Here is a 25000-nt window from a genome sequence, read left to right as displayed (position 1 = left end):
TACGTTATAGCCAGATCGATGTACAAGAACGAACATAACATTCTCATCTGACTGTTGTTTGTGTATTATTCAATTGAGGATCTTGAAAATGTTATTCCTGATTTATTTCCTTTGAATTATTTCCTCTTCTCTCGGTTTGCAAAATTATTTTGTCTCGATTTTCTTTGTGTACATTTGTTTGCAAAGGATCCCCCCCCCTTTCCTCTTGTGTTTGGGCTCCAAACCCCAAGATAAGGTTTCACTTGATTTACCTTCTTTTGTTTTCCATTTGAATATGACGTCACCCACAATACCTGCCCATGTAGTTAGTAATTTCATCGGTTAGCTCATTTGTATATATGAGGGGTTCCAACACCAATCCTTGAGGGACTCTGCTTGTTCCCGATATCCAGTTACTGTACATACCTTCGTTTCAATTAAGAACTTCCACAGAACCAGTAGCCTTACTTGTGGTACTTTGTCACATGATGTCTTGAAGCCTAAATGTGTGCAGGCCATTCCCCCGCTTCCTCCTTGTAATGTTTGTGTAAATGAAATCTTAGGTGGTTTGAGACGCAAGATTATTCAATTCTGAATCCAGATTGATTTGTGTGTGTGTGTGTGTGTGATTCACCACCATGGTCTTGGATCACTTGTTGGACTCGTGATCGACAGTTATTAACCTGTGTGTGTGTGTGTATGTGTATGAGAAAGAGATATAGATAGATAAAGAAGACGTGTTTATATCTCATACAACCACCATGGTGCCTTGTGCCTTACACAGAGCGGCGAGCGAGTGGGACCCGAAGAACGAGTGAGCAAAGTAGCCTCCACCGTCATCGCGGCCGCCGTGATCACAGGAGGAGGAGGAGGAGAGGGAGGAGCTCAAATCCCCATAGGATCTTCATTACGCCCATGAACCGACCGGTGAGGGACGTGGTGTGTGAACTCCGTGATGCTTGTGCAGGGTGGTGGACCTCGAGGGCGTTGGGCGTCGCCCTCGCATGAGCGCTGCTGACGATGATGGCTGGGTCGTGGACAAGTAGCAGGGAGAAGGGGTGAACAGGCCGAAGGTGGGCTGAGCCAGTCCGACGTCCCCCCCGCCCGCTGCACCTCCGCGTGTGTCCACCATACCCGTCGTTTTCGCCCACAGACTCTTTAAAGAAAAAAGAGGCGAAGGAACTAAGAGAAACAGGAGGAGGAGGGGGAGGAGGAGGAGGAGAGGGAGGGAGGAGGAGGAGGAGAAGGAGAGGTAAAGGAGAACGAGTAGGAGGAGCATTGATAAAAAAAAAAGTGACGACGAAGTGATACGAAAGAAAGACGAAAAAGGAGAATAAGAAAGGACAGAAGGAAGATCGTAGCCTACACTACAGCCGCCACAGCCACCACCAGCAAAGCCGCCGCCGATCATCTTTTACTAGGCTACGTTCCTCGCAAAACCGTGAGTATTCCATTCCACGTTTACTTTCGTATTCGTTCTTCCTACACTACCTCAGGCCCTTTCCTACGAGGAGTTCCAGTGTGTTTTATACCATTTGTGTTCATTCTTCTTACATAACCTCTGTCCCTTCGCTAGCCCAGATTGTTTTACATTGTACCCAATGATTTTATTCAGCAAGTGGGGATGGGTTGGAGGTGAGGTCATGATCAATCAAGACTTAACCCATTAAACTCCGATGACAAGATGTCTTGTCATTTGGTCAAATAAAACAAAAAATCATAAAACACCAAAATGTTTGATCAAACACCAGAAAAATATGACGTCAGTCCTTGAGGACTGACGTCATATTTTTCTGGTGTTTGATCAAACATTTTGGTGTTTTATGATTTTTTGTTTTATTTGACCAAATGACAAGGAATATTGTCATCGGAGTTTAATGGGTTAATGGCCCAGGCCTGCCTTTCATCTGAATGGAATTGTCCAATACGGTGCTAAGAAAAGGACGTTCGGTGGCCAAGTGGGTTAGAGCGTCGCTACTTGCGGCGGAGGTCGAGGTGACGGCAGTTCGAACCTTGCTCCCAGTGAGTTGGACCAAGGGCATAGTTCTTTGAATTCCAGACTTCAGATTCCTCTGTAAGGGGCACCGGCGCGGCCTAGCCTTGTGATAGGGGTCAGTTCGTGACGTTAAACCGAATTAACCATGGAGAGTTAAAAGCAAAACACGTGGTGAAAGGATAAGCTTTTAAACCAAATCTAAAACGCACACTTTCCATGTACAACTTTGACCCCTTTTGTTGTGTAGAAGTCTCCCGCGACTGAATAAGATCGCCTGGCGTCTATCAGAATACAATACATTTTGGTGAAAGGTGTGGGGAGGGGGGGTTCCCTGGGCTACATAATATCGTATAGCTGCAGTCACAACGAAGGTACAAAGGAAGAGACACACATAGATTCAAATACGCAAGTTTGTGATGTAAGCTCTCCATACATAATACCTGTATAACACCTCATGCATAATACCTACATGTCCGGTCGTCTTCCGAGTCTTCAGCACTTTGTGAATTGTATATATATTTGTGTAATGACCTGGTTTATGCCTCGCTGTCATCTGCCGTGTATGTTAAAGGGCACTGGACTGCCACGAGCTTCACCAGCGCCGACAGGTGAGAGTTCGTTTGAGTAAAAACGACTTCGGTTACAATATTTTATTTTTCAAATTTCCAAAATATCAAATTATCTTTCCTTTATATATAGCAAAGCTAAGTGATGAAACCTATTCGAATGTTAGACACAGTGTTGAAATGTTCTTAGAGAACTCTAGATTTCTGTAAGCGAAGTCAGAGTCAAATGGAGGTTGGAGGTAGGATTAGGAGGAAAAAGAGCCCATTGTGATAACACCTTCAGCTGTCGCGAGGCTACACAGACTCATTGTCTAGAAAGGGTGGCTTGTCGATTGACGCTGAGCATCACGATCTTTGTGAGTGATTGTACAACTGAATTTAAAACGTTCGTCGGTGTCCTTGGGGTGTGCTGATAGATAATGTTTTATGTCATGATTTGGTACAGTATTGATTGATTATAATTATCAGGCACGTGTAACGTTGAACGCAACGATAACGCGCCATCTATCGGTAGACAGGAACAACACAGATGTCGTCGGACTTTTGAATCCGGCTGTAGATGTTCGCCATCCACTAGCGAAGTACCGCGTCTTGCCCTGTTTCCCTTGCCAGCGGTTCTAAGAAACTCGAAGTATTTCTGTACTCTGTGTTGCCGACAAACACCATCGTCTTGCTCACTGTAACGGCTTCCCACGGGACCGTTACGGTTTCCGTTACACCAGGAGAATTGTTGGTTTTGCGTTACCAGAAGTGTTACGGGGAAGGAGGAGGAGTGGAATAGGAAAGAGCTGTTGTCGTCGTTGACAATGAGGGAATTAGCATATTTTTATATGTAGTATAATGAAAGTAATTATAACAGTAATAACAATAATAATAATAATAATAATAATAATAATAATAATAATTATACATACCAAGGGCTTTTCCCCCCTTACTAGGGAGGTAGCCAAAGTCAAAATAATAATGATTAAATGATTAATTATGATAATATTAATGATGATGATATTGTGACTTTTTAAGTGCAACTCAGTTTTCGTAATTGCCTCAATGGTTTCAGATTTTCCAAATGTCGCCAAGCAATTCTATTAATCTGAAAACTAACTCCCATAACATATAAAAGGCCATTTATATGGTCAAACATGTTTGACAACCAAATACCCCATTCACACGGTCAAACATCACTTCAAACACTTGTTGGACAAACCGTTTGATTGTGTAAATGGCCCATAACTCTTTGGGTGTTGCGAGGATATGTTCGGCAGAAGCAAGATAAAGGTGGAGGAGATTGCAAGAGACCATAAGGCCTATATTAGCCAGTTCCATTTCCATGACCGCCTATCATCCCCATCTATAAAATTATCTAACCTTTTCATATAACAACCAATAGTTTCAGCTCTTACCCCATGTTTTCTAAGTCTATTCCATTCGTTGACCACTCTCTTGGTAAACCAATTCTTTCCTGTTTCACTCTCAAATCTTAATTTGTCCAAATTAAATCCATTGCTATGAATCCTGACGTGATGTCTTAATATGATGACCTTGTCTGCATCACCCGTGTGCCCTCGACCCATTTGAACCACTCTATCTCATCCCCACAGATTTTAATTTGATCTATTTATTATTATTATTATTATTATTATTATTATTTATAATTACTATTATTATTATATTATCATTATTATTATTATTATTATTATTATTATTATTATTTTGTAACTAGGAAGTTACTAACTTCTCTTGACCAACACCAGGAAGTTTTGTTTAAACGATAACTAGCCCTGGAATCCGTTGATCACCAGTGCAATATTTTCCGTGTTTTCATCACTCCCTTTGTACACCAATGTTGCAAACCCACCAACACCACTTAATACACGTCAACATCTTTCTGTACTAGAAATAAATGTATAATCATCAAATATTTGCTCTCCTTATCAGGGCAGCATTTATTGAATATAATTTACATCATCACAGCAGCTAGATAACACTTGATTCAATAGTAAACGGAAAGAATAAAAAAAAAAAAACACTTTGCAACAAAAGACTGCTCTAGTGTTCCCTCCCCTCCATAGCAGGTTCAGAGAGGCCCGTATCGTAAATTCAGCCGTGCCTTGCTCCTTGGCAACCCTAATCACTTACACAAAGACCTGCCCCCGTCCTCTCCTTCTTCAGTAGAGCACGTCTCTCCCCCCTACCCCTCCCCCTTCCCCCTTCCCCCTCACTCTTCCCCCCCCCCTACCCTACCTGCAGAGGAGCGTGATTGTGTGCAAGACCGCAATGGCTACGTGTATGCGGATCACAGCCACCACGCAGAAAGTCTTTGGCTGATTTGTTGTTGTATGGAAAAGAGAAGACCATATTCCGATGCACTGGACAAAAAAGGGATGACTGGACGGTCCAGATGGCGAGACAGGTGGTTTGTGCATGCGTGTGTGTGTGTGTGTGTGTGTGTGTGTGTGTGTGTGTGTGTGCGCGCGTGCGAATGTGCGATTAAAACATTTTGGTTCTCTCTCTCTCTCTCTCTCTCTCTCTCTCTCTCTCTCTTTATCTATCTATCTATCTTTCAGGTTAGCAGTCTTTATGCAAATATTGGGATCGTCAACCCATTTATATGGTCAAGTTTATTCTCCCACTAGTACAACCATATATGTATGTATGCGCGCGCGCACACACACACACACACACACACACACACACACACACACACACACACACACACACACACACACACACACACACACACACACACACACACACACACGCACACAGTTCTCTTTCATTGATTATGTCTTCCGTTCGAAACTTGCAGGTTCTCCCTCCATCCGTCTGCCCCTTATTCATGCATTCATTCATCCGGTAACCACATCATTAAACCTTCGACTCATCGTTTCTCTCTGTTTAATTCAGCCAAACCTCCCCATCTTGTTTTTCTTCCGTAGTCGGTCCGTATGCGTCAATGTTCACGACCATCTATATGTTAATGTAGGTTTCTATCGAGTTCATAGCAATGTAATTCGTTCTATGTTTTACACATTTCTTTGAACCGTGCGATCACTACACTCCTGCATGGCTTGCGTGCCTTGCCTCACGTGTTTGTGTTCCATTTCTTTGCATGATCACGTGACGCTGTATCTTTTATCTCGCCTACATGTTGCCTTATCTTCTTGATCCTACCTGACACAAGTGCATGCAGGCTCCTTTCCTTTAAGAAGTCTTGTATTCTTTGCTTCTTTTTGTGAATCTGGGTGATGCAAGCAAGGTCATCATGTTAAGACAGCAGGGAAGGACTCGTATCTGTTACGTCATCACAAGTGTGGAGTGATATATTTGTTTTGGTGTGTCTTTGTCGAGGAAGGAGAGGGGAGGGGAGGGATGGGGGAAGGTCGCCTGAGGTGAGTAATCACATCTTCAATCCCCATAACAGAAGTTGTAATGTGCTACACTCATAACGATTAAGTACTTTTTGTTACTATGTGTTTGTGTGTGTGTGTTCTGGTTCTTAATGAAACGTAACGTATTTAATTTTCATTGGCGCGACGCCTCTGAACGGGGCTGGCTGAGCATTTAGTCTAATTGGATGTCGCATCACCGATTATCGACATTCGACTGCACATCCGAATTTCAAATTTCACAGGCAGGATTTGAATTCTCCTTATATAGTAGTGGATGGCACTGCAAGATATAATTATATTTATTTGCAATATTTGAATTATGTTCCATCTAATCATCAGGTGTATTTGCAACATAGAACAGAAGCGATTTTAGCATCTGTTTAGAGGTGGCTGATGTATGAGAATATTGTTGACAGTTGTGACAATGGCTATCGAAAGTCTTCAACTTTTGTATTTATTTTTTTTATGCTCATTATAAAAATTTCACGATAGTTGAAGAGTATTTTGTATATTTTTTTCCTGTGGCAAAAATACATCATACTCTTAAAATTAAATCTGTATAGTAAAATGTAGCAAATGAACTTCCGCAAATGGTATACACGTGTACTTAAAAACTATACTGAAACTTAAAAGTGTGGGACTTCTGACACTAACTGTACATGAAAATTATATTTTAATATTGCGTTGGGAAAGGGAAAATGTTCCTGTGGAAATATTGGGCGCAGACGTGAATGATAATGGAATTTGGTAATTAATTTCATTACCGCAAACAATATTGATGTTTATTGGCGGTGTTATTTTCTGTCGAATTCGGCATAGATAATTGGATGTAAAAGTAGCATAAAATGTAGAATACATATACATATATATATATATATATATATATATATATATATATATATATATATATATATATATGTATATATGTATATATATGTGTGTGTGTGTGTTGAAATATGTATAACAATAAGTGGAAAGAGTGGTGAGGTAAACGCCAAAAAACCATAGGAGTTTTACTACTAACGTTTCGTCCTTAAGAGGACTTCCTCTGAGTATACACTAAGAAAAATATTTACAGCTTATATACTCCATTTCCTTACCCCGTTCCTCCCCTATCTCCGTCCTGCCTTCGCTCAGCTTCACCTCGAACAGAGTCGCTAGTCAGCTATGATTATTGCAAGGCTTTGAAGAGATGTACGAAGCTTCGATTATTTTTCTTACTCGTTTTCTTAGTCCTTTGTGGAGCACCTCTGTATTTTCTTAGTCAGGAAGGTGGCCAAAATTATCTATTTGCACCACTAGAGAATTTGATGTCCGCTGGGCTTTTACGTCATTCTTGTGTTCATATAACTTTTTTTTTTCTGCCAGTTTCCCCAAAATAACCGACGGGTCAGCTCTTACAAGGGACTCTATAAATCAGGGTGTCCTCAGCAAGCATGTGGTACTCATTTTTGTTTTTGTTTTTGATGATGTCATTTATTCTGGTCCCTGTGCCATATGCAATTCTCAACCCTGCCTTGGTGAGCAACTGTCCGATTTCATCCGCGAGTTGGGGGCGGAAAGAAGCCCCCGCTGACACCTTTGTTCTTACATATTTGGCCTTCTCTGGTTCTTTGTGTTATTCTCAGAGCTTTTTTCTTTTAGTCTATGTAAGAATCCTTGTGGGTAACTGTTTCCTAAATATGTCAGAAATGTATTCAATTTCACCTTGGAGGAATTCTTCACTGCACACCCGGTATGCTCTCAGAAAAACCTATTATCACCCCGCTTTTTATTCTTAGATGGTGAGCAGGGTAGTAGTGGATAATGTCGTTTTTATTTGTGTCTTTTTTTGTGTACTGAGAAAGCAGTCTTATTCCCTTTTCTCCATGTTACCGTGTAGTAAAATTCGTACGTTTTTTTGGCGTTTACCTCACCACCCTTTCCACTCATATATATATATATATATATATATATATATTATATATATATATATATATATATATACATACATATATATATATACATATGTATATATATATATATTTATATATATAAATAAAATTTATATGTATATATAGATATATAGCTATATATATGTATATATATATATATATATATATATATATATATGAATAATGATAATGATGATAATAATGATACTTGTTGAGCTGAATAGCCCCTGACGTTCTGACGATCTTTATATTTGATCGCTCAAAATTGCGTTATTTATTTATCTATTTATTTATTTATTTATTTTTTGTTTTTTGCTCGTTGAATGTGGAACAGAGGTTTCCAATATTCGTCTGTTGGACTAGTATCTGCAGATTTCGAGGTTTCTTGCCTCATCTTCAGTTGGGGTGGAATACTGAAGATGACAATAATTCTGATAAGTAGATAGAGAACAAAATGGTGCTTCATGGTGCGTCATTGGGTCCACGTAAATCAAAGCTTATCTTCGTTGCGCATTGTGTTGCTGGGCGTTGAATGATAAGCTGGGGTTATGTAATTTGCATGATTACATAGACAGAGGTCAAGTACTCAAACCAGGTCTTCTGTAACCCAGTATATTTTACCTAATTGTAGTAAGCAGGTAAGCAACAACGTTTAAGGAGTCCTGTCTATAATTTTATCGTACTTAGCTAATTCATGGAGCTGTGTGTGTACGTGCGTGTATATGTATGTGTGTGCGTGCGTGTGTGTGTGTGTGTGTGTGTGTGTGTGTGTGTGTGTGTGTGTGTGCGTGTGTGGCTAGCAACAAAAAGAGCGAAGTGTTTCATTGTAGTGAAGGGATTGACTGGTATGCCCTTAACTCCCTTCAGAAGGGTCCTGCCCTCAGCAAAATGAAATTTATTTATTTTATCATTATCATTATTATTATTATTATTATTATTATTATTATTATTATTATTATTATTATTATTATTATTATTATTATTATTATTATTATTATTATTATTCATATTTTGGCGGGAACAAAATATGCGAGGAACGTCCCTGAAAGCCAAATAAAATCGACTGGCGATGGCCAAAACAATATTTGTAAAAATGTATATATATATATATATATATATATATATATATATATATATATATATATATATTTAATTTTAGTGAATGAAAGAAACTTGTTTATTGTCGGTTTTTGGATGCCGATGAATGAAAAAAATTGCAAAAATATATTTACGGTGGCCTTGGCCTTGACCTTGACCCAATTATTCTCAAAATTCAAATGAAGTGGCCCACTCGTTTTGCCGTAATGTTGCCAACAATCGAATAACCAAAGAAGCTCGATCAAAAACAACACCCTGTTCCCGGTCTTCGTCCGGGCGATTAAGGATTGTTATTGGAGTGAAAGATCTTTCGTATATATTTAGCTCAAAGTATGTTAATGAAGACGTAAACACATCAACAGAAGCTACTTAAGGCATTATATATGTGTTTAGACTCTGCTAAGGATAATTTTAATATGTTTATTTTAACTGGACGAATATTTATAAGAGAATTATAAATATGTTACTCTCGGGGGGGTGGGGTTAATTGTTAATGTATGCGAGTTGTTGTGTCTGTCACCTTTGAATCACCATTTTCTTTTCTTCTTGTCCAGCTGTTGCCATTTCTCCTTTTCCTTTAATGTAGGTTATGCTCAGGCCACATAGGAGTCACACGGTCATGGGGGGGGCGGTGAGGAGGGGGAGGGGGGAGGTAGAAGAGGTGGGGGGGAGGCAACGAAGTGCCAAGCGTTGAAGGTCAGGATGCGCAGTTTCCCCCTCCCCCCACTAGTCCTCCCAGTCTCTTCCTTCCCCCCCCCCCCGTCTGTGCCCCAACTCATCCTATCACGAATTTATGACGTTATCAAACTTAGGCTTTTATGATGCGCTGTTGATAACGAAAGGTAGGAACGAAAAGTGTTATTACTTCTTTTCTTCAGGGCTTTAGTAATATTGAACGAGTAAATATTATAGGATGTATTATATGTATTATGAAAAAGTGGCAACACAGGCTCGATTTATATATCCGCATATTTCAGAGTAGCAAAAAAAAGGCACAATAGATATGTAATAAGATAAACTAATAAATAAATTGATAAGATACCCGCAGGAAATCGAAGCCAAGTGCAGATGTAAAGGACATACTGTATTTTGAAACCCCTTTTTTATATTTCATATTTTCATATATTTATTTATTATTTATTTATTTGTTTATTTATTTATTTATTTGTTTATTGAAGGAGTCTGATGCTTAGGATTACAAATATCAGGGGAAGAGAGTTTGACAGTGTCAGTTCTTGAATGAATCGATTGCTTTCTTTATTAAGGTATTATTGACGTGGCCAGAAGATTGACTGTGTGGATTCGCAAAGTCGCCTTGAACCTGCCTCATCACCAGTTCTCTACAACCAGGATTCTCACCCCATTTTCTCCTCGTATATCCCATGTATACTTATTTGTGGCTGTTCCTCAGCGTTAGATCACCTCAGTACTGAATAAAATCGCCTGGCATCCACTAACTTCCACTAGTTTTAGGTTTGTGCTCCCATTTGCAAGATGCTGTGGACCCCTGTGGTGGGTCCCAGTTTGGAAATCACAGTTCTAGCCTTAGAACAATCTGAGACGTAGGCGGCACAGGCCACGCAGCACAGAGTAAAGACAGGCTTCCTGTTGTGGAATTAAAGTAGAGTTTGAACTTCTTCCTCACTTGAAATCCTTCTAGATGTACTAATACCTCAGCATTTCAAGTGAGAGAGAAGTCTAAACTGTACTTTAATTCAGCAACAGGAAGTCTGCCTTTGCTCTGTGCTGCGTCACCTGTGTCGCCTGCGTCTCAGTTTGCGCTTAGGTTAATCGTCGATGAATTCTTCACTGTCTTCCTCTGATCCTCCCCCCCCCCCCGCACAGTGCATTACACCATATTTTGTCTTTGTCGTTCTCAAGACCTCATCCCTTATAATGTCGTGCACTCATGCCGGACCTAATCCGTCCTCATAACCTCCTTTGATGTAATCTAATCGTCGTAGACAGCTCGCTTTTGTCATGTTATCAGTCGGTTATCTTCCAAGAATCTCAGTCGTCTTCTTCACCGAAGTTGCCATTAGACGACCGTAGAGCCGTGCGGGACTGAATCAGTGATGTGTGATGTTGCCTAGGATACTGAACATCTTGGTATAGGTGAGTGAAGTCAGCGGATGAATTAATGTGAATACAGATGAGTTCAGATTTAATAAGGAGTTGGAGTGAATTATTCTAAACTTTCGTGTGCTCTCTACAGATGTTATAATGTTTATATTAAACAACGAAGAGGTGCTGCGTGAAGAGGGTAGAAGAAACATTTTTGAAAATATATGTGGGAGAAGGAAAGGGAATTTGAATCTAGTTATTGAAACGTAGTCATATGTATATAGCAAGAAAGTAAGAAACAAGATTGAATCTTGAGATAGTATTAGATTATTGAATTGGAAATGGAGAAAAAGTCAAATATCACCTTTTTTTCAGTGTTGTTAATGGAGCGCAGTCAAATCGATAGAATAAAAAAAAAATATATATATATATATATATATATATATACAACAAAACACTAATGACGTGTGTTCACAAATGCATGAGGAACCACCAGGAATAATTAACGAAGCAGAGCGCTTTCGTATCGAAAGTGCTCTGCTTCTTTAGTTTGTTTCCTGGTTGGTTACTCACGCATATATATATATATATATATATATATATATATATACATATATATATATATATGTATATATATTATATACATATATATATATATATATATATATATATATATATATGTGTGTGTGTGTGTGTGTGTGTGTGTGTGTGTGTGTGTGTGTGTGTGTATGTGTATGCTTTAACATTTTAGTCCATTTTGGTGAATTTGATTTACAGGCGATTGATTACCTTGTGCGCCCTGAAGTCACCCATTGTTTTCTTTACATGTAAGAATAATTACGAGTCGGTTTCCACTGGCCTTGGCACTTCAGCTGGTATGTGTGGTTGCCAGAAACCAAACGTTGTGAGAATCTCAAGTAAGTGTTCCTCTGCATGTTACTTGCAGAAATGGTCGTGTACAGCTGGCTTGAGGAAGAGCCAACTGACTTTTTTTTTTTTTTTTAATTCAGTTGGTGGTCCTCTGTACAATGCGTACCTGCGGCCGAAACAATCACATTTCCCATTTGCGCTTGGACTGTCGATGGCAGGGAACGGTCCCTGCTTAGAGATACAGAGAAATGCGAGACTCGAACCCACAACTAAGCCAATACGAGACCAGCACGCTTCCAATGACGCCACCAGTGTACAGATACATATGTACCCGGGTATAGCTGTGTAGTTAAGGCTTTCTTATGGTAGCAAGCGAATATGATCGTCTTAAGTGTTTGTATGCATAGTTTCTTGCATTTTTCTAACCTTCTGCATCAGTGCAAGTTTAACACCTGCGATGTGGATGTAAAACTTTTGTTGTAGCTTAACACCTGATAATGTTACTGAAGCAGCTGTAGGCCATTCTCTTTCAGGAATGGAGGTACAGGTCGCCTTTGTTCAGACCAGGGTGTCCAGCGCACAGCCGCGCAATATATATATATATATATATATATATATATATATATATAGATATATATATATTTTTTTTTTTTTTCCACACTTTTATTTTCGATTTCGCTGCCTCGTTCAATTTCCGTCGCGATCCTCCAAGTTTCGCTTTATCTTTCTTATCTTTCGTTATCGTCATTTCCTTTTCTTTCGCTTCTTCGTTTGTTCTAGTTAATCTATCTAATACTGTCTCCTTTGCCTCTTCCTCTGTCGGTGATTCAACCCGTCTTTTGCCACCATCTTCCTTTCTCAGTCCTCTCCTTTCCTCTCTTCCTTTCCTTCTTTCTCCCCTCTTTCATGGTAGGCATTTTCTATTAGTGGTCCACTGCAGGATCGGCCTATCCCCTGAGGGACGATACGGCCTCTGTAACTCGTCACGGTAGTATGGTAAGGTTGTATGTATGTTGAAATTCCAGCTCTTCTTATTCTGTCGTCTTCTGTTTGTACTTTCTCTATCTCTCTCTTCTCTTCATAAACCTCTCCGCCCATTCTTCACCCGCCATTTTCCCTAAGGCCCTGTTCACATTAGCGGTTTCGGTTGGATTACAATGCGAGTCAGTGGAGGCGTTCACACACAACCGCGAAGTTTTTCCTTGACTATGCGCCATCGCCTTGCTTTCCGTGCGGTTTAAATCGCAGCTGTTTCCACACGGTTCAAACCGCTAGTGTTAACAATGGCTAATTTTCAGTGTCTTTTACATTTCTCCCCTTCTTCTATCTCCCACCTTCATCCCTTGACCCTCCTCCCCTCTGCAGCCATCCCTCCCTCTTCCTTTCCTTTCCTTCTCTTCCTTTCCTTTCCTTCTCTCCCTTTCCTTCCCTTCTCTCCCTTTCCTTCCCTTCTCTCCCTTTCCTTCCCTTCCTCCCCCTTTCACTTTCTTTTCATCCTGATTTTCCCTTCATTTTCTTTCTCGCATCTCTTTCCATCCTTTCCAATTATTCCCTTCCTTTCCCTTCCCTTTCCTTTCTTTCTCTTCCCTTTCCCTTTCCTTCTCTTCCTATTTCTTCCCATTGCATCATGCTCTTTCTCATCCCTCCCCTTCTTTCCTTCCTTCCTTCCCACCCCATCCCATTCCATATCTGTCTTTCGACTTAGTGGAAATCAATCACACTGGTACTTTGGCAGGCACAAACACAAAGACTGTGAAATGGTATTGGGAAGTGGGAGGGGAGGGGAGGGGAGGGAGAGGGGAGGGAAGAGGGGAGAGGGGTTGAAATAGAAAGAGGCAATGGGGTTTTGGGGATGGAAGAGGTTAGTCTTAATAACGTGCCACAAGTTTCCTTAAGCTGGACGCGCGTCGACGTTGGCCAGGACCCCACAAAGTGTGAGATGAGCAACGACGCAAAGCACGCGGAAGTAACAGGCGACATCGCCATGACGCGATGCGCAAATGGTCAAAATGCGACGTTCTGCGCACGTCGACAAAACGCGACGTGACGTCACGTCGACCTGAATGGGTTGTCGTTTTGGTCCTTTAGAGTCTAGAAAACGATCTTTATAGCTTTTTGAAATTGTTTGCCTATAACCAGAAAAAGAAAAACAAATTACGACAATGTCCTGAGGACCAAATTTGATTGTCCAAAGTTAACGAAACGTCACTAGATTCATGATATACTGTACATCGCAACATACCAAGTGATTCGAAACTAGTCATATCGTGGATAGAATTAACTAGTAATCTACTACAACTAGCTGGCAATAGCTTCTTGTTTCATTTCTTGAATAGTTTCTAGCCCTGGCTTGCTAGGGTATCAGCGTTTCGAAGCAGCGTCACTCGGATGTGTTCGGCTCGAAAATCTTCAGCAAGTTTCGAAACTGTTCGAATGGACTGCATATTTCACCTAATCTCCAGTGACGTCAAATAGTTGGCACTTGGCACTGATGAGGATGGCACTGTCATTGGCACTGTCATTGATACTGTACTTGTATTCTAGTTTCCTTAAGGCACTGTGGTCGTCAGACACCATAGGTCAGTTGTTCTCAACCTGGGGCCCACAGAGGCCCCCAAGGAAGCCATGACAAGAATTTAGTAAAGGGACCGTGGCCTGCTGTTACAAATTATACTTATCTATACAATGTGAGGAATCTGAATAATAATGATAAAAATAATAATAATGATAATAATAATAACAATGATAATAATAATAATAATAATAATAATAATAATGATGATGATGATAATAATGATGATAATAAAATTCATCACTGTCCTGACAGAAGAAATACAAGATAATTATGATCGTTAACTTTGTAATGATGCGAAGGGTTTCTCTTCATCAACATTTTATATTTTCATTTTATTATATATATATATATATATATAATATATATATATATATATATATATATATATATATATGGATGTGATTTGGGAGTAAATGGAGGGGGATCCACACCGATGTTGAGAATTCATGAAAAGTGGGGAATGAAGTGAAAAATGTTGAGAACGACTGTGACGTACAGTGCTTGTTGGAGCAGACACCAGACAACTTTATTCAGAAAGAAGGAGGAACCTGAGTGTAAAGGGCCGCGACCGACCGTACACTCGTTCAGGCGTGAGTGACATCGTCTGGCGTCATCCGGGTGGAAGGGTTGTCTCCTCCGGGTGAATTTTCGGAAGATTCTTGAAGCTGGTTCTGATGGTATTGCGAGCGCTCCTGCCAACACCTCGGTCTACAAATGGCCAAGTTGTGTGTGTGTGTTTATGTGTGTGTGTGTGTGTGTGTGTGTGTGTTTGTATGTGTGTGTGTGTGTATGTATTGTATTCTTATTTCTGTTAACATTATGTATAGATCATAGCTCTTTGTAGACATGCAGGAGTGTGTGTGTGTGTGTGTGTGTGTGTGTGTGAAGACGGTGCCGTGAATAAAATTGTCACGTGACAGTTGTAAGAACGATACACGTCCGGGCACGTACTGTCATGTACGAAAATTTGAAGACTCCCACAAAATACAACTAGGTAAACTAGGTAAATACACACACACACACACACACAGTGCAAAAACTATTCAAGAATTTAAGAACAAACTTGATGTGGAAAGATACAAAAGCGGGTCACTACAAGCATATCTCTCTTCCCGTAAAATACAACTGGGTAAATACACAAGAAGTTGTGCTGCCATCTGCCGGACCAGTAGGGAAGTTCGTGTGTGTGTCCTAATCAGGTCCACAGAGAAAATGAACTTTAATCCTCAGTTATACACACCAAACACTGGAGTGTACAACTGAAGAGCTAAAGTAAAGTGGAACTGATAGGAAAAAAGTATTGTATAGGATGGTTCTTCAGAGATTGTGTATTTTGAAATAACGATAATGATGATATTAATTATTATACAATGAAGATAAATGACTGATGATAATACGCATACCAAAAGGCCTTTCCAATAAGAGAGGTGGGTTGTAATAATGATAATAATTGTAATAAAGATCATAATGATGATAATAATATTTTATCAATAATGATAGTGATAATAATATTGAAAATAATATTAATAGTAATAATAATGATGATAGTGATTGATAGTAATGATAATTGTAACAATAACAATAATGATGAAAAACGAAACAAGCAAATACATAGATAAAACAAAGATAAAACAACAACAACAACATAATACCTTTCGTAAACTCTTCAAAAAACATGATGGCTTTCGAGACCCGGGCTACGACCTATGACACTTCTCAAGGACAAATAACAGATAAAACCAGGGACATTTCCCCCAGAGCTAACTGTCCAATAAAACTGGCAGGAGCACGGTAAGTGTGAAGCGACAGTAGCCAAGAACCTTGCTACACAATGGCGGATACCCGACCCTCAATCTTCAAATATCGAAACTATGCAAATATCGCTTTCGTATTAAGGATTTTGCTTGTAGTTTATGTGGTTTATTGTAAAGAAGATTTTATTAATACGACAACAACGAAAAGTATATTTCCGTACGTTGTCATATTGCTTCGGTCAGGGCGGGGTGCGAACGAGTTTTTGAAGAACAACAGAAATGGTCTTGGATAGGTTACTCGTACCTACGCTATGCATCTGATCGCAGGGCAGAGACAATGCTGAACACCAAGTCTGCAGAAGTGCAAGTATCTAAACAATTCATTGTGTTGTTTATTTCTTAGATTAGAATTCTCCAAAATACGAAACGAAGACTTTAAAAATATTTTTTTCGGAATCAGAAGCTCTTAGTATGTTTTCGAAAAGAGTTTGGTTCCTAATATTGGATAATTCTCAATTTCAAAGATTGCCAATAGAGGGAATTAAAACAGAAAACGGTGGTAGATTAGTACTAGAAATACTGAAAGTGTTCTTGTTCTTTTCCTTGTTCTTGTTCTTGCTGAGACGAAAGATGAGAACGACGTCCAAAACCCGTCACTTCAGTAAAAAGAACGACCAATTCGAATTTTTCTTTGTTGATAAAAATTCTTTAATCGTCACAGGTATTCAAGACTTGGATACGATGTTGATGTCACATGCCGTAATTAATGTGACGTCACGAACGAGTGACGTCATCACTGGAATGTCCACGTGACATCATCGCTTAACGTTATTGATTGACGTCATTCATTCGTGACGTCATTTGCGCGTCCAGTTTGTCGTCGACTGTCATAGAAGTGACATGATTGCGCTTGGGAGGAAATATGGAGTGAGGAGGGAATGGGAACTGACTGCGTTTCTATAAAGGTGATATCACCAGTCGCCATTGGTGATAATAAGATGATGGGGGAAAATTAACGTAGCGTTAATGGGTTGGCTGTGCCTGTGCTTTAATGGTGTAATTGGTGGGGAGGGGAAGGAGAGGAGGCGTGGAAAGGAGAGAGGGAAGAGAGGAAGGAGATGGATTGGGTGTGAAGAAGTGGAGGGGATTACAAAAAGTGACTGGAGAATAGATACAGAAGGAACGATGAAATTAATATATATATATATATATATATATATATATATATATATATATATATATATATATATATATATATATATATACATACATTTGTGTGTGTGTGTGTGTGTGTGTGTGTGTGTGTGTGTGTGTGTGTGTGTGTGTGTGTGTGTGTGTCCGAAAAGGAATATTGCATGGAAAGGGTATTTAATGTAAGCGAGGGTTGGAGGAGTTGAAGAAAGTGGAGGCGTGGTGCTACAAGGGATGGGAGGAGTAGATGAAGGATTGACGCGGAGTGAAGAATGGGAGGAGGAAGTGGAGTGTATGGAGGGAGGGAGGGAGGGGGAGTGGAATGGCTCGATCGAACGGTTGTTTGCAGGAGAGGATGGAGTGGATGGTGGCTATGGAGAGGTCAGTACATGGAGGTAGTATGCATTAGAATTACCTCCATGGCTGGTCTTTGCACGCAGGGTACGTAGACGGGACCCCCTGGGTACAAGGACGGACAACGGATAATACGAGTGGACAACCTTTCTTGGCGTGCGTGCCAGTATTGTCCACATCTTTAATGTAAAAATATGCCAAGCAATTTTTTTTTTAAATTAATTTATTTATTTATTTATTTATTTTTTGTCGTCATATTGGGATATTCTTTCCAAATAATTAAATAAAGTCTCATTGGGACGGTGAAAATTGAATATTGTTGTAAATGTAATTATTGTAAGTTATATAATGTTGAATGATTGTGAAACACACACGCGCGCGCACACACACACACACACACACACACACACACACACACACACACACACACACACACACACACACACACACATTATATATATATATATATATATATATATATATATATATATACATATATATATATATTGAAGATTATTTTACTTTGTTGAAGCCCTAAGGTTTCGCGTGCCGGCTAGAAGTGTTGACGTGCCAGATTTGGCACGCGTGGATAGGGTTGCTCACCCTTGTCGTATATAGTAATTTATGCTCACTGGGAAATGTTGTTCTTAGAATGGGGGCTTGTTCATTTATGATATATACTTCATGTTACGACCTGTCTGCGTGATAAACCCAAATCATATGCCTTATAGTTAGAGGACAAAACATATACCATTGTAAGAATTGTGTGGGAAATTATAACTTTTTGTGTGGTTAGAAATTCATTACAAATCTTGACGGAACGTTTTGACACTTAACACTTTGTGTCCCTTCCAGAATGGGACCACTTTGAAACCTTTTAGCGTTTGATTTCAACATTCCCGTACCTCGGGTTTTCAACTGATGAAGCGTACGTGCTCCTAAACGTTTAGTTGCATTAATGGACGTAATGTGACGTGCAACATCAAAGCTTCAGAATTTGTCACCGTGAATAGATTGGTCTCAGCGATAGAATTTAACTTCATTACAAATGGTGATTTTTTTTATTCACTTGTAAAGACAAAATGCATATAAATACAGTAACTTAAGTCAGTGAAGTCTTCAGTCACAGTGCTTGTATTATTGAATTTGTTATGTCTAATGTTAGACGACGTGAGAGGAGATTTATTGCCTTAACTAGTTGAAAAAATGTCTTGAATTTCAAGGTACAGTTTGCAATCTAGTAACCTCCAAAATCATGTATCAACTAAATACTCTTCGACTCGTCTGGCGTCATTCGTAAAACATGTATGAATTACGTCACTGTAGAGGGGATGGGGAGGACGAGGGAGAGAGTGGGGAAGAAGGAAAGGAGGATGGGAAGAAAGATGAGTAGGAAGACGAGGAGGAGTTGGAGTATGGGGAGGAGGAGGAGGGAGAGAATGGGGAAGAAGGAAAGGAGGATGGGAAGAAAGATGAGTAGGAGGGCGAAGAGGAATTGGAGTATGGGGAGGAGGAGGGAGAGAATGGGGAAGAAGGAAAGGAGGATGAGAAGAAAGATGAGTAGGAAGACGAGGAGGAGTTGGAGTGTGGGGAGGAGGAGGTAGGGGAGAATGGCGGAAGAAGGAAAGGAGGATGAGAAGAAAGATGAATAGGAAGACGAGGAGGAGTTGGAGTGTAAGGAAGACGAGGGAGAGAATGGGGAAGAAGGAAAGTGGGATGGGGAAGAGGGGGAGGAAGAGGAGTAGGAGGAGGAGATGAAGAGGGTGAGTAGAAAGTGGGAGCAGTAAGAGGAGGGAGTGTGAGGGAGGGGGAGAGGGGAAGTTCCAGACCTTGAGCACCCATCCATGGCGACCTCGTCTTCATTTCGGAGGATCCCACATTGGATGGAGATTAAGAGTAATCGGTAATAGGATTTCGTGACATACAAAAAGAAAATCCCTTGAAATGGGATGGAATGTAAACGTTTAGCCCCAGCGTTCAGGTATGCATCTAAATATAAATTCTCATCCTTGTTGGGGGCTGGGGTGCGCGTGACGTCAGCGATTAAGATGGTTGTGGGCGGACGGCTCGCAGTATTGAGTTAAAATGAAAATTGTAATCGGAATAACCTTCAGTCCGCAGCCTTCGCCTGCCTGTTTTTATTTTCTGTTTTTTTTTTCCAGTTTGTTGTTTTTTTATTTTTTATTTATTTTTCATGAGGTGGGGATTTGCATTTCGGCTTTGGTGGTTTTTGGCCGAAGTCAGTTTATGTTCGTTTGTACACGCAAGTACACATGTACCGGTACGTATATATTGAGGTATACACAAACACATGCACACGTACGCACACACACACACACACACACACACACACACACACACACACACACACACACACACACAGATATACACACACACAGACATGCACACTCTTTCACACGCACATATAACCTCTTGAAGATATGTACATCCATCTGCACTAGTGGTCTTGAGACGGGAGGCACTTGGTTCCCAGCAGAGGAATCTTAGCCTTAAGGGGAAGAGTTGGGGGAAGAATGTGAAGTTTCATTGGGAGGAGGGGCAGATTGCTAAAAGATGTGATGATGATTAAGTTAAATGTCATGAACTCTCCCCAATCTGGAAACTAGAACGGCGCCCCTTACAGAGAACTTTGTAGCGTGGAATTTAATGAACTATACCCTTGGTCCAACTCGCTGGCGGGAAGCTCGAACTGCCGTCACCTCGACCTCCGTCGCAAGTAAAATATGTACTCTGGACATATTAAAAGAAATAATTTTATACACAACTATAATGCCGTCACGGATTAGCGGTTCATAAAAAAAAATCATGTTTAGGAATGTTCTGTTATTGAGATTTGACTTCGTGTTCGTGTAATATTATGCTCAGGTGGTATTTGATACCTGGCAATTGCAAGTTTGTCTAAAGAAAATAAAAATCACTGTTGTTGACATTTGAAGAGCAGTCGAGACGATTGGAAAAAATGAAACCAGAAAGTCGCTGACACTTTTGGATTCAGTCAGAACTTTGGTCAGTCTTGACGTGGCACAGAGTATCACCCGTCCCCCTCCCTCCTCCTTTCCCCCTCCCCCTCCCCCCTCCCCTCTCCCCTACCCCACTCCCCTTCCCCACTCCCCTTCCTCCCTCCCCTTCCTCCCTCCTCTTCCCCTCCTCCCCTACCCCCTTTCCCCGTCCACCACATTTGGCCCAGTTTTGAGGACACTCTATAAAGCACTTTAATCTACCCCTCCCAACAACATATTTAATCACTAACGTAAAAGAAGGTCGATGATTCATGGAGATGTCTTCTTCATTCGACTGCCATCAACAAAGAAAATTAGTTTCATAAATTGTGTCTCATAATTACCGCTAGAAAATGAGTTTCATGCATTCAAATTGTTTCGGTAATTACTGCTGAAACCTGAAACTGGAAGATTAATGGTCGACACCAAAATATCAATATTAAATCAGTGTTGCCTTAATACGTGTGTATGTGTGGTGTGTGTGAGTATGTGTGTGTGTATGTATATATATATATATATATATATACATACATACATACATATATAAAATGCCTAAAGTCTTCGATTCTGATAAATTATGTTGAATATGATTCAAGCCCTTTTGTAGCGGGTGGCACATTTTCCTCCATTCGGGTCATCGTCAGCCGATTTTTATTCAGTCTCCGTGGTGCCCTCTTTGCTTTCTTGTATGTCTGCGTCATGGGTTACCGTACACGGTACCCCAGTCATTCTAACCCACGACCCGAATCCACACTCACAGTAACCGTGTGTCTCTGTGTGTATGTAAGTGGATATCAGTGTATGTATAGATTCCATTTTTGTACACAATGTGCCCCGGTTGATAGGAATAAGCACAACAGACCTTGCAAGGACTTAAATATAGAAATATCTGAATGCGTGAGCCATCTAGAAATGCCCACAACCGAGCCAGCCCCTCTCACCCCCCCCACACCACTCCCTTACTCTCTTCCTTCTCCTCTTCCTCCTTCTTCTTCTCTTCCTCCTCCTCCACCTCTTCTTTTTTTCCACGTCCTTATCCTTCTCCTCACCTTCGTCTCCGTCCTTGTCGTCGTCCTTCTCCTCCCTCTTCCTCCTCCTCCTCCTCCCCCTCGTCACCTTCCCATCCCTTCCTGTTCCCCCTCCGCACCTTCTTATTTCTCCTCCTTCTCCTCCCTCCCTCTCCCCCTCTCTCTCCTTCCCATCCCTTCCTCTTCCCCCTCCTCCCCCCCCTCTCTCTTGTTCTTCCACTTTCCTCCCTCTCTGGTTCTTCGCTCCACTTCACCGCCGCTCCACTTGGCTTGGCCCTCGATGGGGGCTCTGCCGCCGCAGCCGCCGCCGCCGCCGCCGCCGCCGCCGCCGCCGAGTCCTTGAGGGCCACAGGTGCCGCAAGAAGAAAGCGAGCGTTTGTTGTTCCTCCCGAGGAATTTCTTCCCTTTTTTTTCTATTTAGTTATCAGTACTTTTGTTTCTTTTAGTGTTGTACTGTGCTCCTTGATTCAAATATTATTTCTATTGGTGATCTTATTTATTTTTATATATTTTTTATTTATTTATTCATTTGTTCGTTTTTATTCATTTATCTATTTATTCATTGTTTTAATGTATCATTTTTGTTTTCCCGATGCTACCTATCCTAACCTAACCTAACTTAACCTAACCTAATCTCGTATGACATGTAATGACCATGTCTTAGACGTTAACCAAGAAACGTCTTCTCGACCTCACATCGAGACAAGTCTTGAGACGACTTCGAGAAACGATCTGACTATCAATCACGTTGTTTTGATCGATAGTGCAGGGTCAGTATATGTCGTTTCGAGTCATACCAGCGTAAGGACCAGTAGTCAGTCGGTGACGCTCATCCGGGGGGACGGATGAGTCGGGGAAGGATGAGTCACGGTGGGTATTCTGGAAGGAGTGTTTCGTGGAGAGAGAGAGAGAGAGAGAGAGAGGAAGGGAGGGAGGGTGTGTGGGGGAAAACCACGCGACTTCGTAGGCCCCTGATCGAGCGTAATATTCTACGGCTGCTGGAGTGACCAAAAGAGTACTTTCTTCTTCTTCTTCTTTATCCTCCTCCCATTCAGCCTCCATAACTTCCTCCTCCTCCTCCTCCTCCTCCTCCTCCTCCTCCTCTTTTTTTTCCTCCTCCTATTTTTCCTCCTATTTTGGTTTTTCATCCCATTTCATTTCTGAATCACTTCTTCTTTCTCCGTCTTGCTACTTTGTCCTACCTACTGTTACTTTGTCCTTCCTCTGAAAGCCAGTTTGCACAAATATTATAATCACACACATACACACACACACTAGACAGTGCAGTGGTAGCGTTCCCGGCTGCCACTACGGCGGTCCGGTTTGAATCTCGCCCAAGGCTGAAATAATTTCAGTATCGCTGCACTGCAAGTCGAAAATTCCAACTCTCGTGGGTGGGGAGTTGGGGTGTATGCGTGCGTTGGTCACAGCATTACCCATAGATCGGTCTTATATGAGCTCTGAGCTCTCTTCCAGGAGGTTAACAGCTGTCGATTACGAGTCCAACACGTGATCCATGACCATGGTGGTGAATCACACACTCACACACACACACACACACACACACACACACACACACACACACACACACACACACACACACACACACACACACACACACACACACACACACACACACACACACGTACGCCCTCAAATCCTGTTCCATCCATAGCCGTTCCAGTAATGATGACCATGGTGGTGAATCACACACACACACACACACACACACACACACACACACACACACACACACACACACACACACACACACACACACACACACACACACACTCACACACACACACACACACACACACACACTCACACACACACACACACACACACACACACACACACACACACACACACACACACACACACACACACACACACACACACACACACACACACACACGTACGTCCTCAAATTATTATTATTAAATCCTGTTCCATCCATAGCCGTTCCAGTAATGATGACCAGGTTCTCCATTCACTTATGGCAGGTTATGTGGCCTTTCCTATATTAGGTTCTTCATTTAATGGTTCTTCTCTCGCGGCTTCGCACACACGCTCCAGCCAATCAGCCAGCTCCCCTCTGCAGAGGGGGTCTCTCCTCTCCTCTCCCCCCTCCCCCTGACCCTCTAGATTGCTTTTACTAGGTGATACTAGTTCAGCTTAGTAGTGGTCTCCTTTCTCCCCTGCTGCACAACCATACAGTTCAACCGTCTTGCCCCACCATCCATTTCTACCTCCACCACACTACGGACCTCCACCACTTCCTCCGACCAATTCGCCAGCAGCATTGCACACCAGTAATTCCCCAAGTGTTCCTCCCTCTCTCTTCCTTCCTCTCTCTTCCTTCCTTTCCCTCTATCCCTCTCCCCCTGCCCTCTCTCTCCCCTCCCTCTGCCCCCTTCTCTCCCTGTCTCTCCTTCTCTCTCTTCCCTCTCTCTTCTTCTCTCTTCTTCTCTCTTCTTTCCCTCTCTCTCTCTTCTTCTCTCTCTCTCTCTCTCTCTCTCTCTCTCTCTCTCTCTCTCTCTCTCTCTCTCTCTCTCTCTCTCTCTCTCTCTCTCTCTCTCTCTCTCTCTCTCTCTCTCTCTCTCTCTCTCTCTCTCTCTCTCCAGCTTCGCATCTTGTAGTCCTCTAGCACGCGCCACCTGCCTCGTATCTTTGCCCTCCGTGGCCCCAGCTTTAATCGAGGAGGGAGGTCTGCGACCCTTAAACAGCGAGGGGTTAGGCGGAGGGCGAGGGTTCTCCCTTCCACTGAATAAGCTCACATGGTTTGCGGAAGCCAGGAAAAGAGACAGGATTATTAGACTTTGGGTTATTAAAGTGCACGGGGGTCTGCTTTGTGACTTGATCGCCAGCTGCCGTCTCCTGATTTCTGGCAACCACGTTCGTCGTGAGCTCCCGTTCTCACGACCGCGTCTGACGGGAGGAGCAGCAGGGGCTCTCCGGCTCAGCTCGGTCAGGTCGCCGTCGGCGTCTTCTTTGGGGTAGGGAGAGGTAGAAGCGTGGTCCTGAGCGTACTCCTTTGATCTACCATCTGCACATTAGTGCCGACTCCTTCGCGCTCAATGGCGCTAAGCAACTCCCAGTAGCAGCAAGGGCAAGGAAAAGATTCCTCATATGAGAGGACGTACCTGTGTACGGCGAGGACAGCCGCGCGCCACCAATTT

At 41.7% G+C, this 25000-nt stretch overlaps 2 protein-coding genes across 4 annotated transcripts in view; both read left to right on the top strand.

Annotated features, from left to right (window-relative positions):
* The window catches only part of LOC143021682 (uncharacterized), a 6711-nt gene extending 5291 nt beyond the window's left edge, over positions 1-1420 (top strand). For both annotated transcript variants that reach the window (XM_076179305.1, XM_076179306.1), the window contains exon 2: positions 764-1420. In XM_076179305.1, the coding sequence (XP_076035420.1) occupies positions 764-987 (224 nt within the window). In that variant the 3' untranslated portion in view covers positions 988-1420. The remainder of the gene's footprint in view (positions 1-763) is intronic.
* Positions 1-25000, top strand: part of LOC143021681 (uncharacterized) — a 260489-nt gene that overhangs the window by 15849 nt on the left and 219640 nt on the right. Inside the window, exon 1 of one of the 2 annotated variants that reach the window (XM_076179304.1) lies at positions 10979-11077. The exons of the other annotated variant lie outside the window; for it this stretch is intronic. The gene's annotated coding sequence lies outside the window, so the exon portion shown is untranslated. Of the gene's footprint in view, positions 1-10978; positions 11078-25000 lie in introns of those variants that run through there. 2 annotated transcript variants of the gene reach the window in all.

This window comes from Oratosquilla oratoria, chromosome 42 (genome assembly GCF_046742065.1).
Source record: "Oratosquilla oratoria isolate Oo_2021 chromosome 42, ASM4674206v1, whole genome shotgun sequence".
Classification (NCBI taxonomy): Eukaryota; Metazoa; Arthropoda; class Malacostraca; order Stomatopoda; family Squillidae; genus Oratosquilla; species Oratosquilla oratoria.
The sequence above is the reverse complement of the archived record's forward strand: the minus strand, read 5'-3'. Positions and strand labels throughout refer to the sequence as shown.